This window comes from Crocuta crocuta, unplaced genomic scaffold (genome assembly GCF_008692635.1).
Source record: "Crocuta crocuta isolate KB4526 unplaced genomic scaffold, BGI_CrCroc_1.0 scaffold363, whole genome shotgun sequence".
Taxonomy (NCBI): Eukaryota; Metazoa; Chordata; class Mammalia; order Carnivora; family Hyaenidae; genus Crocuta; species Crocuta crocuta.
Window position 1 is genome coordinate 627,044 of NW_027531626.1, and position 12,670 is coordinate 639,713.

General features: G+C 37.7%; 1 protein-coding gene across 5 annotated transcripts in view; it reads left to right on the forward strand.

Moving 5' to 3' along the window:
* BIRC6 (baculoviral IAP repeat containing 6) overlaps window positions 1-12,670 on the forward strand; it is a 222,709-nt gene that overhangs the window by 25,935 nt on the left and 184,104 nt on the right. For all 5 annotated transcript variants that reach the window (XR_013337241.1, XM_077772791.1, XM_077772792.1 and 2 more), the window contains exons 3-6: window positions 776-913; window positions 7,893-8,086; window positions 10,599-10,710; window positions 11,531-11,613. Coding sequence is in view for 4 of the 5 variants with exons in the window: in XM_077772791.1 (XP_077628917.1) it covers window positions 776-913; window positions 7,893-8,086; window positions 10,599-10,710; window positions 11,531-11,613 (527 nt within the window). In the remaining variant the exon portion in view is untranslated. The remainder of the gene's footprint in view (window positions 1-775; window positions 914-7,892; window positions 8,087-10,598; window positions 10,711-11,530; window positions 11,614-12,670) is intronic.

The window sequence follows — 12,670 nt, forward strand, 5'->3', positions numbered from 1 at the left end:
CCCCATTCCAGGCATCTTTTACTGCACCACATTAGTTTGTCACTGTCTTCACTGACGTATTGGGTCCGAGGTTTGGTTATATCAGTGTGGATGTATTCTTCTCCATATGTTAACAATGCATTTCTGTTAAGGTACTTCATTTTGAATATGTGGTAACAATACAGAGGGCTCTTTTATACTATCTGCTGACTTAGCAAAACCCTAAGAGGGCTTTGCTTAGTTTGAATATTTAAAATTCACTGAAAGATTTTACATTTATCCCTTGTAAAACTTTACCTTTCATTTTATTTTGAAATGTTTATTTGAGAGAGAGACAGGTGGGCAGGGAGAGAGGGAGACAGAGGATCTGAAATGGGCTCGGCACTAGTAGCAGAGAGCCTGTTGCAGGGCTTGAACTCACGAACTGTTGAGATGATGACCTGAACTGAAGTTGGTGCTTACCTGACTGAACCATTCAGGTGCCCCTGCCTTTCGTTTTTGATCATGGTGTCAGTTTGTCCAATTTTTTAAAATCTTTCTTTGGTTTATAATAACTTCCATGTATTGAAACTTTATTCTTTGATAGTACACTGAATACATTGTTTTATCTCATTTAATTTTGTAATAACCCTTCAAATCAATATATGATTAAGTTCATTTAAAAAAGTAAAAAAGCAGTAAACTTTAGTATAGTACTTGTTAGAGTCATTACAAATTGAAATATTTGAATAAGGATCTGAGTGTAACATTTTTTGTTGTGTTTAATTTTCTGCATTCATCTTTTTTTTAAATTTAGGCACAACAGCTCTTATCAGCATGTTTAGAAAAGGTAGATATTTCTAGTACGGAAGGTTATGATTTGTTCATCACACAGCTCAAAGATGGTTTAAAAAATACATCCCATGAGACTGCAGCAAACCACAAAGTTGCTAAGGTAAGAGGTTAAAACAAAATTACCTTGTTTGGGATTATATCACACCTCCATACTTTTGCCTTTCTCTGTCTTTCCCTCACTCTCCACCTCCCCTTGGAAATATTCCAGTACTAGATTTTTCCTCTCCTTTAGAGAAAAAATGTGTTTATAAGTCACCTCAAAGTTGAAACTATTTTTACTGAAGTTTAACTTCAGGTTACAGGAACTTTTTGCTTTGTTCCTAAAGCTTCTGTGCTTAGTGGTTCTATGTTGGTTGAGAGGCTGAAAGAGAGTTCCTTGTCAGGTGATGAGCTTCCGTGAGAAATGGAGTATGTATTTGAAAATGGGACTGTTTGGGTTTTTGTTGAAATACTTTAGGGGTGGCGTGGCTAGGATGTGTGTGTGAGATGGTGCTTTGAATTAAATCCTTGGATACATTTTACTGATTTTTATTTTTTGTCTAAGTGTGATGCATATAAAATTTCTGTACCAGAGGCTGTAAGGTAGAAGGTTAAAACCATTTTCCTAAAAATAATTTTTGTACTTATAAATACCTTTTTTCTCAAGTACAGTTGTAACTGTACAAAAATGTTGTGAGGTACATTCATCTCTTGGGGCTGCGTAACGATACCACTGACTGGGTAGCTTATACACAACAGAAATTTATTGCCCACAGTTCTGAAGGCAGGGAAGACCAAGATCAAGGTGCCAACTTGGTTGCCTTCTGGTGAAGTCCTTCTTCCTGGTGCATACTTGGCTCCTTCTCACTGTGTCCTACATTCTGGAAAGGTCAGGGGATCCTTCTGGAGCCTCTTTTATAAAGGCGTTAATCCCATTCATGAGGGCTCTATTCTCATGACCTAAGTATCTCCCAAAGGCCTTACCAGTACTAATACCATCACCTTTGGGGGTTAGGATTTCAACAGATGAATTTGTGCAGGGGAACACACATTCAGACTGTAGCATGTATCCTGCTTTTTTAAATTTAAGAATTTGTCTTGAGTATCTTTGATATTAATCCTCAGATCAACTGTATCCTTCCTGTTAATTAAAAAGTTTTTTAAACTTTTATTTTATTTTTTAATATTTATTTTCGAGAGACAGACCGAGAGCAGGGGAGGAGCAGAGAGAGAGAGAGAGAGAGAGGGAAACACAGAATCGGATGCAGTCTAGGCTCTGAGCTGTCAGCACAGAGTCAAACATGGGACTTGAACTCACAGACCGTGAGATCATGACCTGAGCTGAAGTTGAATGCTTATCCGACTGAGCCACCCAGGCACCCCATAACATTTATTTTTTATTGAGAAACAGAGACAGAGTATAAGCATGGGAGGGGCATAGAGAGGGGGAGACACAGAATCTGAGGGAGGCTTCAGGCTCTGAGCTGTCAGCACAGAGCATGATGTGGGGCTCGAACCCATGAACGGTGAGATCATGACCTCAGCTGAAGTCGGACGCTCAACCATGTGCCCCTCCTGATAATTTTTAATAGAGACTTACCATGATATTATTAATTTTTATTCCATTGATGAGATATTTTATTTAGTAAAATAGAAACCATACTCTGCATTCCAACAGAGAGAATGTATCGTAAGGAATTGATTTTAATGTGTGTTTGAGAACTGAAAAAGTGAAGAGGAAACTGAGTAAACAAGCAGATAGTAACTACAGGAAGCAGCCATCACCTTGGTCTGGAGGAACAAGAAGTGAGGGTTGTCAGCAAGTACAGACTGAGAGAATAAGCCCTATGGGTCTGGGGTCTGGACTTCACAGGAGGAGCTGCTGCCCACTTGGTGCCTCAGGAGCTTGGGGATTGGAGCTTGTGGAGCTGAGACACAGATCTCTGAAGAGAGGTACAGCTTGGTTGGTGTTACTGCCTCTGAGGAGCTCTGTGAGACTGGTTCTGAGAATGCTGAGAAAACAGAACAAAATGCTAAAGACTGTACAAATCAACTGCTGCCACCAGGTCCTGTGCTAAAGCAGTGTTGACAGTAGTGACAAGTATTAGCAAGGGGAAGTCTTTCCCCCTTCATCATGTTTTCCAGTTTCTATCCTCTGTTCCTTTTGTCAGAACCTGAGAGCCAGGAAACCAGGCTGGCAAAGAAGAAATACACTTGGCAGAGTCCCAGCCCTAACACAGTAGGGAAGAGAAATAAAGGATCAGTTTGGAGCTGAGAGATAATAGTTTCATAATTGGCACTGCTTACCAACTCCATACACACTTTCTGTTCATACCTGAACCTTTACTATTAATACAAGAATATTATGCTTTTATTTTATTTTATTTTAAAAAATTTTTTAATGTTTTATTTATTTCTCAGAGAGAGAGAGACAGCGTGAGCAGGGGAGGGTCAGAGAGAGAGGGAGACACAGAATCCGAAACAGGCTCCAGGCTCTGAGCTGGCTGTCAGCACAGAGCCTGATGTGGGGCTCGAACCTACGAACCATGAGATCATGACCTGAGCTGAAGTTGGACGCCCAACCGACTGAGCCATCTAGGCGCCCCTGCTTTTATATTTTACAAATGAAGATTCCCTCTCCCTGACCCCCGAAATAAGAGACACAAAGTTGCAAAAATACTTTATCTGTCCCTGGGTGATAGTAATTACTAAAATTTAGTTATTTTTAGGTCTCATTAGTTTAAGTAACATAACTGTGCTACCTAGAGGCTAAATCACTTCCGAAAATTCTTACATGAAATAAGTCTACATGTCTATCTGCATCTGTAGGTCTGGATCTATCTAGAAATCTTTATTCATCCATCCATCATGTATAATACAAAGGGAAGAAAGTGTTCATGGCTGCTGTATCCCTTAGTCCTATAATGGTCAAGAGGATACACTTGATATTTATTTATAACATCCCTCTACTACCTGTTCTGTCTTCGCATGGCCCTCAGCACCTCAGCTGGGCAGATATCTTTACGTGGTGGAGTCACCCACTCAAGCCTTCACTTTTGCAGGATCTAAATCCTCAGTGGCGCTATTGCAATTTTTGTAAGCGTCTGTTCACTTTTAGTATTAGACATGGAAGGACTTAGAGGCACTCTGTAGAATCTCTTTATTTCTAATTAAGTTCTTCTTGCCCATGTTAGTTAGCATTAATCCAGTTTGCTGTTGTTTGTCAGTTTTAATCATACCAACCAGGAGAATAACCATCTTCTTTGCCTGATGATCCAGTGACAAGAGGAGCCCCAAATTGCTGGGTAGCATCTGAGCACATAATTCAACGCAGCCATTGTACTCCTGGTAGACCACCTCTTCCTTGTGTTGTAGGACTGCTAGAGCTTAAAGCTAGAAAAAATTCTTTGAATGGGATATTAAATATAAATAGCAACCCTATTGGGAGAAACTGTAAGGTGGTTTTTTGTTTTGTTTTGTTTTGTCATTATCCTGTAAGGTAGAACCCCTCTTACAGTTAGTACCGAAAATGAGACTTTGGTAGGGTACTACACTATTTTTGTCAGACCAGCTCCTTCTGGATGATATACTAGTCAGTTTCATGGGCAAGAGCCATCGCTGTGTTCTTTCTTGGTCAAAAGCAAAGTTGTGCAGAATACTATGATAGTGCATAAGCCATTCTCTTAGTCCACAGGTAGTGGTTTCATATTATAGCAGCAGCATTTTGGGCATAACACGTACGGGCCTATCTAGAAAACGTATTTATTATAGTGAATACAAATTGATGCCTAATCCATGGCTCAAGAAATCCAATATAATCTACCTGTAATCAGAGAGCTGGCTATTCCCCCTGGAAAATGGTGTATATTGGTAGCTCAGCTTTAGTATCTGCTGTTGGTAGATTAGACAATGAGTAACCACTGTCGCCTAGTTAGTCTTGGTGTGGGGAAGTTTATGTTGTACCTGTACATACTCTCCATGTCTATTGGCATGGCACTTTGCATACAGGTCCATTGAGCAAGCATTGGAATGGCTATGGAGAGAGGGTAAATGACATTAATACAATGTATATAATTTGTCCATATCCTCAGGAATAGATTTTTTAATGAGATTTGTGTATTTCATAAATATTTTCACATTCTAAGTTTATTTTAAGAGGTTTGTCCGTAAACCTTTACCCATGGCTGCAATCCTGATGTTTCCAAATGCCTGACCATCCAGCCAAAACATTAGCTACTGTCCATTAATCAGTAAGGATCTTCACTTATGGGCAGTACTCAATCCAGACAAAAAGAACAGCCAGTATACTGGTTGAAGCTCCACCCACTGGGAAGATTTGCCTTCACTACTGTCTTGATTGGGGTTGTAGTGTTGGAGCCATCACTTTAGAGTGGTACGGATGTGTAGAACCATCTGTAAATCAGAGCCAAGGTTTTTCTTCCACAATTACCTCATAAGTTGTCTGTGAAGCCAACAATGCTGGATGAGAAGACTAGATTATAACAAGAGTAGGTGTTGAAGAAGTCTCAGTTACTTGCTTATTCAGCTCGTCCAAAACTGGCCTTTTGGACTTTCTCAAGACTGATTTAGAAATCACCTAATGAAGGAAAGTTGTCTTTTGTGCCCAGTATTATGGTTTGGTGTGTCAGATAACATCTAGTTTGTGTTGGGCAGCTCTGATTGCACAGACATATTTCATGGATTGGTGTTAATTTCTGTCAGGACTGGGAAACTGTTCTCACAAGAACAGTTATTTACAGGAGAGGGTCTGGCTTTACCCTAACATTTGTGCTGGTGGTTGTCCCAGTGCAGCCTGCCAGATAGGCCTTTCAGGATCTTTACTTGCTGCACACACTTCTTCTGTCAGTGAACATGCTCACTGAATACCTCGTGGTTCAGCCGGGACCTGCTGCAGAGCTTATTGTTTTGTGCCTCATGTATTCTTTGAAAATTGAGATAGAGGAGCACACTCAAATACGCTGACTATTGGATCCAGAATCCAGTTAGGCCTACTGAGTATTGTGCCTCTTTTTCAGTATTTGCTTCTGTAAGTTGAAGGAACGTATCTTTCGCCTTGGAGGAAATATTCTGACATGCTCAGACCACTGCACCTCCAGAAACTTCACAGAGGCTATAGGACTTTTGAGTTTTTCTGGGCGTTATTGATCCTCTCTGGCTTTCTTATGTCTTACTAAGTAAGGCATGTAAGTTCCTTGCTGCTTTCACCTCACTAGGACCAATCAGCATGGTGCCATAGTGTGTTACAGCATGATGTGGTAGACAGACCATTGTGATGGTCTGCAGGATATTACGTGTATCAAGATTTCTGCAGACTCGATATGGTAAAGAGCATGAGATACAGTCCCAGGGTAAGACTGAAGCTTGGTTGTTACTGCTATATAAAAGCAGTCTACTTTTGGATGGTCCTTAAAAATTGGTATAAAGAGGATTTCACCAAACTGTATCCACCTACCAGATATCAAGGGATTTGTTGACTTGCTGCAGTAAAGATACCTCATCTGGAACAGCAGCTGCAGTTGAAGTCACCTGATAGTTTATAATCCACAGTTTTCCTTTCAGCTCCATTTACATTTTACATAGGCCAAACAGGCCAGTTAATAAAGGTGAGATAAATGAAAATAAAGTTAAATGAAGGTGAGACAGTTTGAATTCCCCTGTACCTTCCAGGTTTGTTATAGTGGTATTAATCTGAGCAATTTCCTCAAGAATGTGGTATTGTTCTGGTTTAGTAGCTTTCTAGAGGAATGGAAGTTCTAGGTGCTTCCCCTTGGCCTTTCTTCCTTTGCTAGTTTTTAGAGAGGAATAGAGAAACAATGTGAAAATTTTTCTAGTTGTCTGTTTTTTATCTCTTCCAATTATGCATTTGGTAACTGGACAAATAACTACGAGACAGATGTGGGGATCCACAGAGCTCACTGAGACAACTTTGGGGGAAAAAACTGTTAATCACTTGACCACCACAAATCCCCACTTTCAGTAGTGGACCACAGTGATGTTTTACATCAGTTCAGTGCCACTGCTTTTTTTTTTTTTTTTTTTTTAAATATTTTTATTTATTTTTAGGAGAGAGAGAGAGACAGCGTGAGCAGGGGAGGGTCAGAGAGAGAGGGAGATACAAACTCTGAAGTAGGCTCCAGGCTTTGAGCGGGCAGTCAGCACAGAGCCCGACGTGGGGCTCGAACCCACGAACCGTGAGATCATGACCTAAGCGAAAGTCGGACGCTTAACCGACTAAGCCACCCAGGCGCCCCACCACTGCTTTGTAGTACCTGAATAATCACAATATTTTCTATTTTCTCATAGACAGTGACTATGGAGAATGTCTGTCTACATGTACTTTTGCGGGTTTGGAGTATGCTTTACAGTGAAGTGAGGCAGTATTATATTATATCCTTTCTCAGGAGATTCAGGCAGGAGGCTCTGGACTATGAATGGGTTCTATAAACAAAGTCAGAGGCTTTCAATTTCTGTCTCTCTGTCTCTCTCTTTAGTAATTAAAGTCATATCTCTGCCCACAGGTTTTTCTAGTTAGATAAGTAATAATTTAGTACGCTGTCTAGAATGTTTAAGACACAGTGGAACCATAGGTGAGCAGGGATAAGATGGTCTTGGAATCCAATTCTGTGTAACTACCAGATCCATGTTTTTAGTTATTTTGCCAAATTACGCTGACAACAACAAATACCTAAGAGTCTGCTAAACTGAAGTAAATCCTCATATGCCCAGTAGTGATACACTATACAAGTATATTCTTATGAATGGATATGTTTGAGTGCCTAGTATGTGCTTAACATTGTAAATGGGCTGGAGGAATATGAAAAACAACAGGTGATTTTTGTAGTTCTAAATTGTTGATGCATACGTAAGAAGATGTGCTACCATCGGGTTCTAAGCTGTCTTTTTCTAATTGAGATTTCATTTTTTTCTATCATTGCAAGTTTCTGCTTTAAATTCTGAGTTAATGAAGTACACTGACATGAGACTGATGAATACTTCTTTGTTTTATAATGTATAAGTTATGGTTTTGGTTTAAACTGTTGAATGCATTCTCTTTTGCTTACACTCCCATTTTATTTCAGTGGGCCACAGTTACATTTCATCTTCCTCATCATGTGTTGAAGTCCGTTGCCAGTGCCATTGTGAATGAACTCAAGAAAATAAATCAAAATGTTGCTGCCTTACCTGTGGCGTCCTCAGTGATGGACAGATTGTCTTACCTCTTACCTAGTGCTCGTCCAGAACTTGGAGTGGGGCCAGGCCGTTCTGTGGACAGGTATAACCCTTGCTTATGAAGAGATGTGACAGTGAAATTGAATTGATTAGGTTTTTGGATTAACCAAGAATAACAAAAATTTAATTATGATTGAAAATGTATTTCAAAATAATTTTGAAAACCATTCAGATCTCCATATCAAAATACTGAAGTGAATTAGTATTTGAATTGCTATTAAATAATTTCTTTTGGTGCCTGGAAGGTATTTAAAGAGACCATAAAACTGTATTTGAAAATTCCAGCCCTGTACACAGTAAGTATTTGAGTCCACTTAAAAATATAATTAATCAACACATAATATTTTGCCTGGTTGAAATTTCGTGACCTTTGAGAAAATTTCCATAAATTGAACAGCCATGCCAGAATCCATGTATAGGAGCCATGTATTATTTCCTACTTAAAAGATGAGAAGAGTTGAAAAATCAGTTAGGGTAATATTGAATTACAGGTTCTTTGCCTCCTCCCCTGGGTTTAAGTACTTCACAAAAACCCTACTCTGGCCATTATTTTCTTCAGTAGAGACTCATTGAGGTCCCTCTGTGTAAAACTAATTAAAAAGAGAGTAATATGTTCATTTAAACGTTAAATTTGAAATAACATTTAGCAGGTTCTTACTAAAAGTAGTGAAGTTTAGAAATGTTGTAAGGAAATATTAAATCTAACAATTTTGATAAGTTCTCATTTGCCTTCCCATGTACGGGGAAATTTTTACATTTTCATTGGATGTGAATTATAACTTCCTATGCTTTTTTTCTGAAGTACATTTATAAATAGTACATACTGATGTTAACAAACCCACTACTGAATAAATTTAGCTTTTAACTTCTATTAAGTGTGGTTCTTAGATTAGTTTGCAATATTTATTAGCTTATCCCTTGGTAAACTTGAGACTTTTGCTTAATCAGTTGACTATTTTATTGTTGTTGAGTGATTCTATTATATAAATAACTTCTTTTGGATGTTAACATTTGGGAAGGATTTTTATATTCTGTAGTAGTATTGCAATCTCTGTCTTTTGGGTAAAATGTAGAGACTGTGATTTATAATCTGAATAGCCTTCAGGTAATAGGTGCTATGACTGTCATTAAAATATTCCTTAGACTAGATCTGGGGAGGGGAAAAATATGTACCTGGAATAAGTATTTCTTTTCCTAGAGTTATGCCTATCTTAAGATTAGAAAACAGCCCTTCAGAGCTATTTTCTTTGCAAACAGTAGCTGGGTTTCTAAAGAAATGCATGCAAGCTGTGGTAAATGTCTAATTTTAGGAAATGCATTCACTGGATAGGATATTCAGTGTTTCTGGAGGTGTTTAAATGTCTCAAAATACTAATTTTGATATAGTCTGTGCTATTTTTTTCAGTAAAAATGCATCTAAGAACCTCATGAAGATGTTCATGAACTGAGGTCTGTTGGAGGTTTGAGTCAGGGTCTGTTAGATGCTGTTATTCTTTTGTTTGGTAATATAAGTAAGTGGACAGTTTTCTGTCTGACACAAATCCTGAAGACATCTATAGCCTGTAAACGATAAGGCTTTTCTAACCCAACAACTTTGTTTTTTCCCCCTTTTCTTTTTTAATTTAGAAAGAGAGAGCAAGCAAGTGGGGGAGAGTTGGGGGGGAGGGGGAGAGAGAGAGAGAGAGAGAGAGAGAGAGTTTTTTTTTTTTTTTTTTTTTTNCTCTTTTTTCCCCCTTCCTGTTACCATTTGGATTTTTGTATTTGGAAGAATAACCTTTGCTTACCAGTTCTTTCTTTCTTGAAGCCATTTAGATTTTTTCTAAATTTAGTATTATTCTTTAAAAAAAATAGTCTAGGTTGGGGTACCTGGCTGGGTTGGTTGGTAGAGCATGCGACTCTTGATCTTGGGGTTGTGAGTTTGAATCCCCACATTGGGCATACAGCTTACTTAAAAAAGTAAATTAAAAAAAAACAAACTCACTTTAAAAAAGTCTAGGTTATAGGTNCAGGCGCCCCAAGAACTAATATATTTTAATGTGAAAACATATATGAAGATTTCCTTTTTTGATAATTCCCTGGAAGGTACAGCTTTCCTGGAAAAGGTTTTCTCTGGAGAAAGAACGGAAGGAAAACTGCTTCCTACTTAAAAAAGTTCTTTTTAATAGAAAATACTTTTTCAACAATGTTGAGATAAAACCACTGTTCTTTGGTTGTGGTTTTATCTTTATGTAAAACTTGGCACATGACGAAAGCATATACTTCTCTGTCTTTACATTTCTAGATTTTCTGTTCTTTGCTTGGTAATTCTGCAATATCTGTTAATTTAATCTACCTCTGGAATTATCAGTTGGTATCCATCAATCTTTTTGCCTACTCTGTTTAAGGGAAATGGCTAAAGGTGATAAATTTTAGTTTAAAATACAGATTTGAACTTGGTCATTAGTCCATTCCCAGTTGTTGTTGATAATTTAGTAAAATTTTTCTTCATTGTTAAATAGGAATATCAGTATAATTTGATGCCTAACTTTGATTACATAAAGTGTGTTTACTTTTAGATCATTGATGTATAGTGAAGCTAACAGACGGGAGACATTTACCTCATGGCCTCATGTAGGCTATAGATGGGCACAACCAGATCCCATGGCTCAAGCTGGATTTTATCATCAGGTGAAAAAGACTCAAGAAAACCTTTTTTTTCCCAGTATGCTTTTGTAGTCTTCAGTAAAATCATCAATATTTTAATACTCTTTCAAAAACTTACTTTATGCAACCTTGCTGTGTGCTTTTGTTTTTGCATTTGTTTGAGTTGTTTTATTCTTATACGTTTGATCATCATACTGATTGGCTATCTCCTATGTCCTTTATTGTGTACAAAAAGGAAAAAAATATTTGTTACAAGTAACAGCTGAGTTAATGCTTCATAACTATTTTCTTTCAGATACCAGATATATTTTTTTAAATATATAGTAGTCATAGTCATATGATCTGTAGTCTTAGTAGGTGCTGAGTAAGTTGAGCTCAAAAATATTAATGTTTGTTTTCAGAAGTATATGTTAGTTCAGATTTTGATACATTATTTTATGTATATGGTAGCATTTTGTCTTCTGTGTCTTGAAGAATATGACACAAATTAGGTTCTCTAGTTGACTTTTCTTTTTTACTTGGCTTTCTTGTGTGGTTGTGTGATACTCAGTTTTTAATAATAAAATCCGTTAGACTTCATTTCCTTATATGTTTGACTATATTTCAAATACTTTAGTAATACAGTAAGAAGATGCTAGATCAGAGATTGAGTATGTATGTGCCTCCATGTTTGATTTAGTGCTCATTTTTGGATGAAATATACTCACTATATTTTGGGGACCACTGTATAGGTTGTCTTTTCCTCAGTGTGGTATTTTACCTAAAATTATGAACCTTTAAAGACACGTTTTTACTGAAGGTGATTTCAGTATTAAACTTTTTTGTCTTCTTTATAACTTTGCAGCCTGCCTCATCTGGAGATGATAGAGCCATGTGTTTTACTTGTAGCGTATGTCTTGTTTGTTGGGAACCTACTGATGAACCTTGGTGAGTTTTGATTTTTCTGGATGTGATAGCCTAAGTTAATCCTATAAGTAGGCTTTTAAACTTTCCTCTTTTCATTAGATACAATAATATTCTTGCCTTTCTGCCATATGTATTTTTGCCTTTTGTCCTAAAGGGAATGAGATAGTGGTATGCTCTGTGATATCAGTTGGCATATAGTAACTAAGATCTTTGACTTCATAACATCTACATGGGAGAAGTGCCAAAGAAATAGAATAAGGCTCTGAAACCAGAAGGCTGTGATAAACTAAGTTGATATAGCATGATTAGCTTCAGCAGTTTAATCTTGGTCTGCTGAGGGCCGCCTGTCATTAGGGAATCCACAGAGGAGGGCCTTACTAGTTACATTTTTTAAGGGTTTTTTAAAATGTTTGTTTATTTTTGAGAGAGAGGGAGCTTGAGTGGGGGAGGGCTGGAGAGAGGGGGGCAGAGGATCTTAAGTGGGTCCTATGCTGACAGCACAGAGCCTGATGTGGGGCTCAAGCTCACCAACTGTGATATCAATACCTGAGCAAAGTTGGACCCTTTAACTGAGCCGCCCAGATACCCCACGATTTACATTTTTAACTTTGAAGAAATTTTAGGGAGTCTGTGGTAATTTTGAATTCTAGTGGATGAAGCTTTAGAACTCAGTTAAACATTATGGGTGCCAGGGTGGCTTAGTTGGTTAAATGCCTGACTCTTGGTTTTGGCTCAGGTCATGATCTCATAGTTTGTGGATTTGAGCCCTGTGATGGTCTTTGTGCTGACTGTGGAGCCTGCTTGGGATTCTCTCTGCCCCTCTCCTGCTTGCACACTCTTTCTTAAATAAATTTATTTAAAAAGGACTTGGTTAAACATTAGAGATCATGTATTGAAACCTAATTTTTATGAATAACTGAGGCCCTATTAAAGAAATAGTAATAATAGTAACAAATATTTATATAATGCTGCTTATCACATACCATCCTATGCATTTTATATATATATTTTTAACTCATTTAATTCTCACATTAGCTCTATGAAATAGGTATTATTATCTTCATTTTAAAGGAGGGAA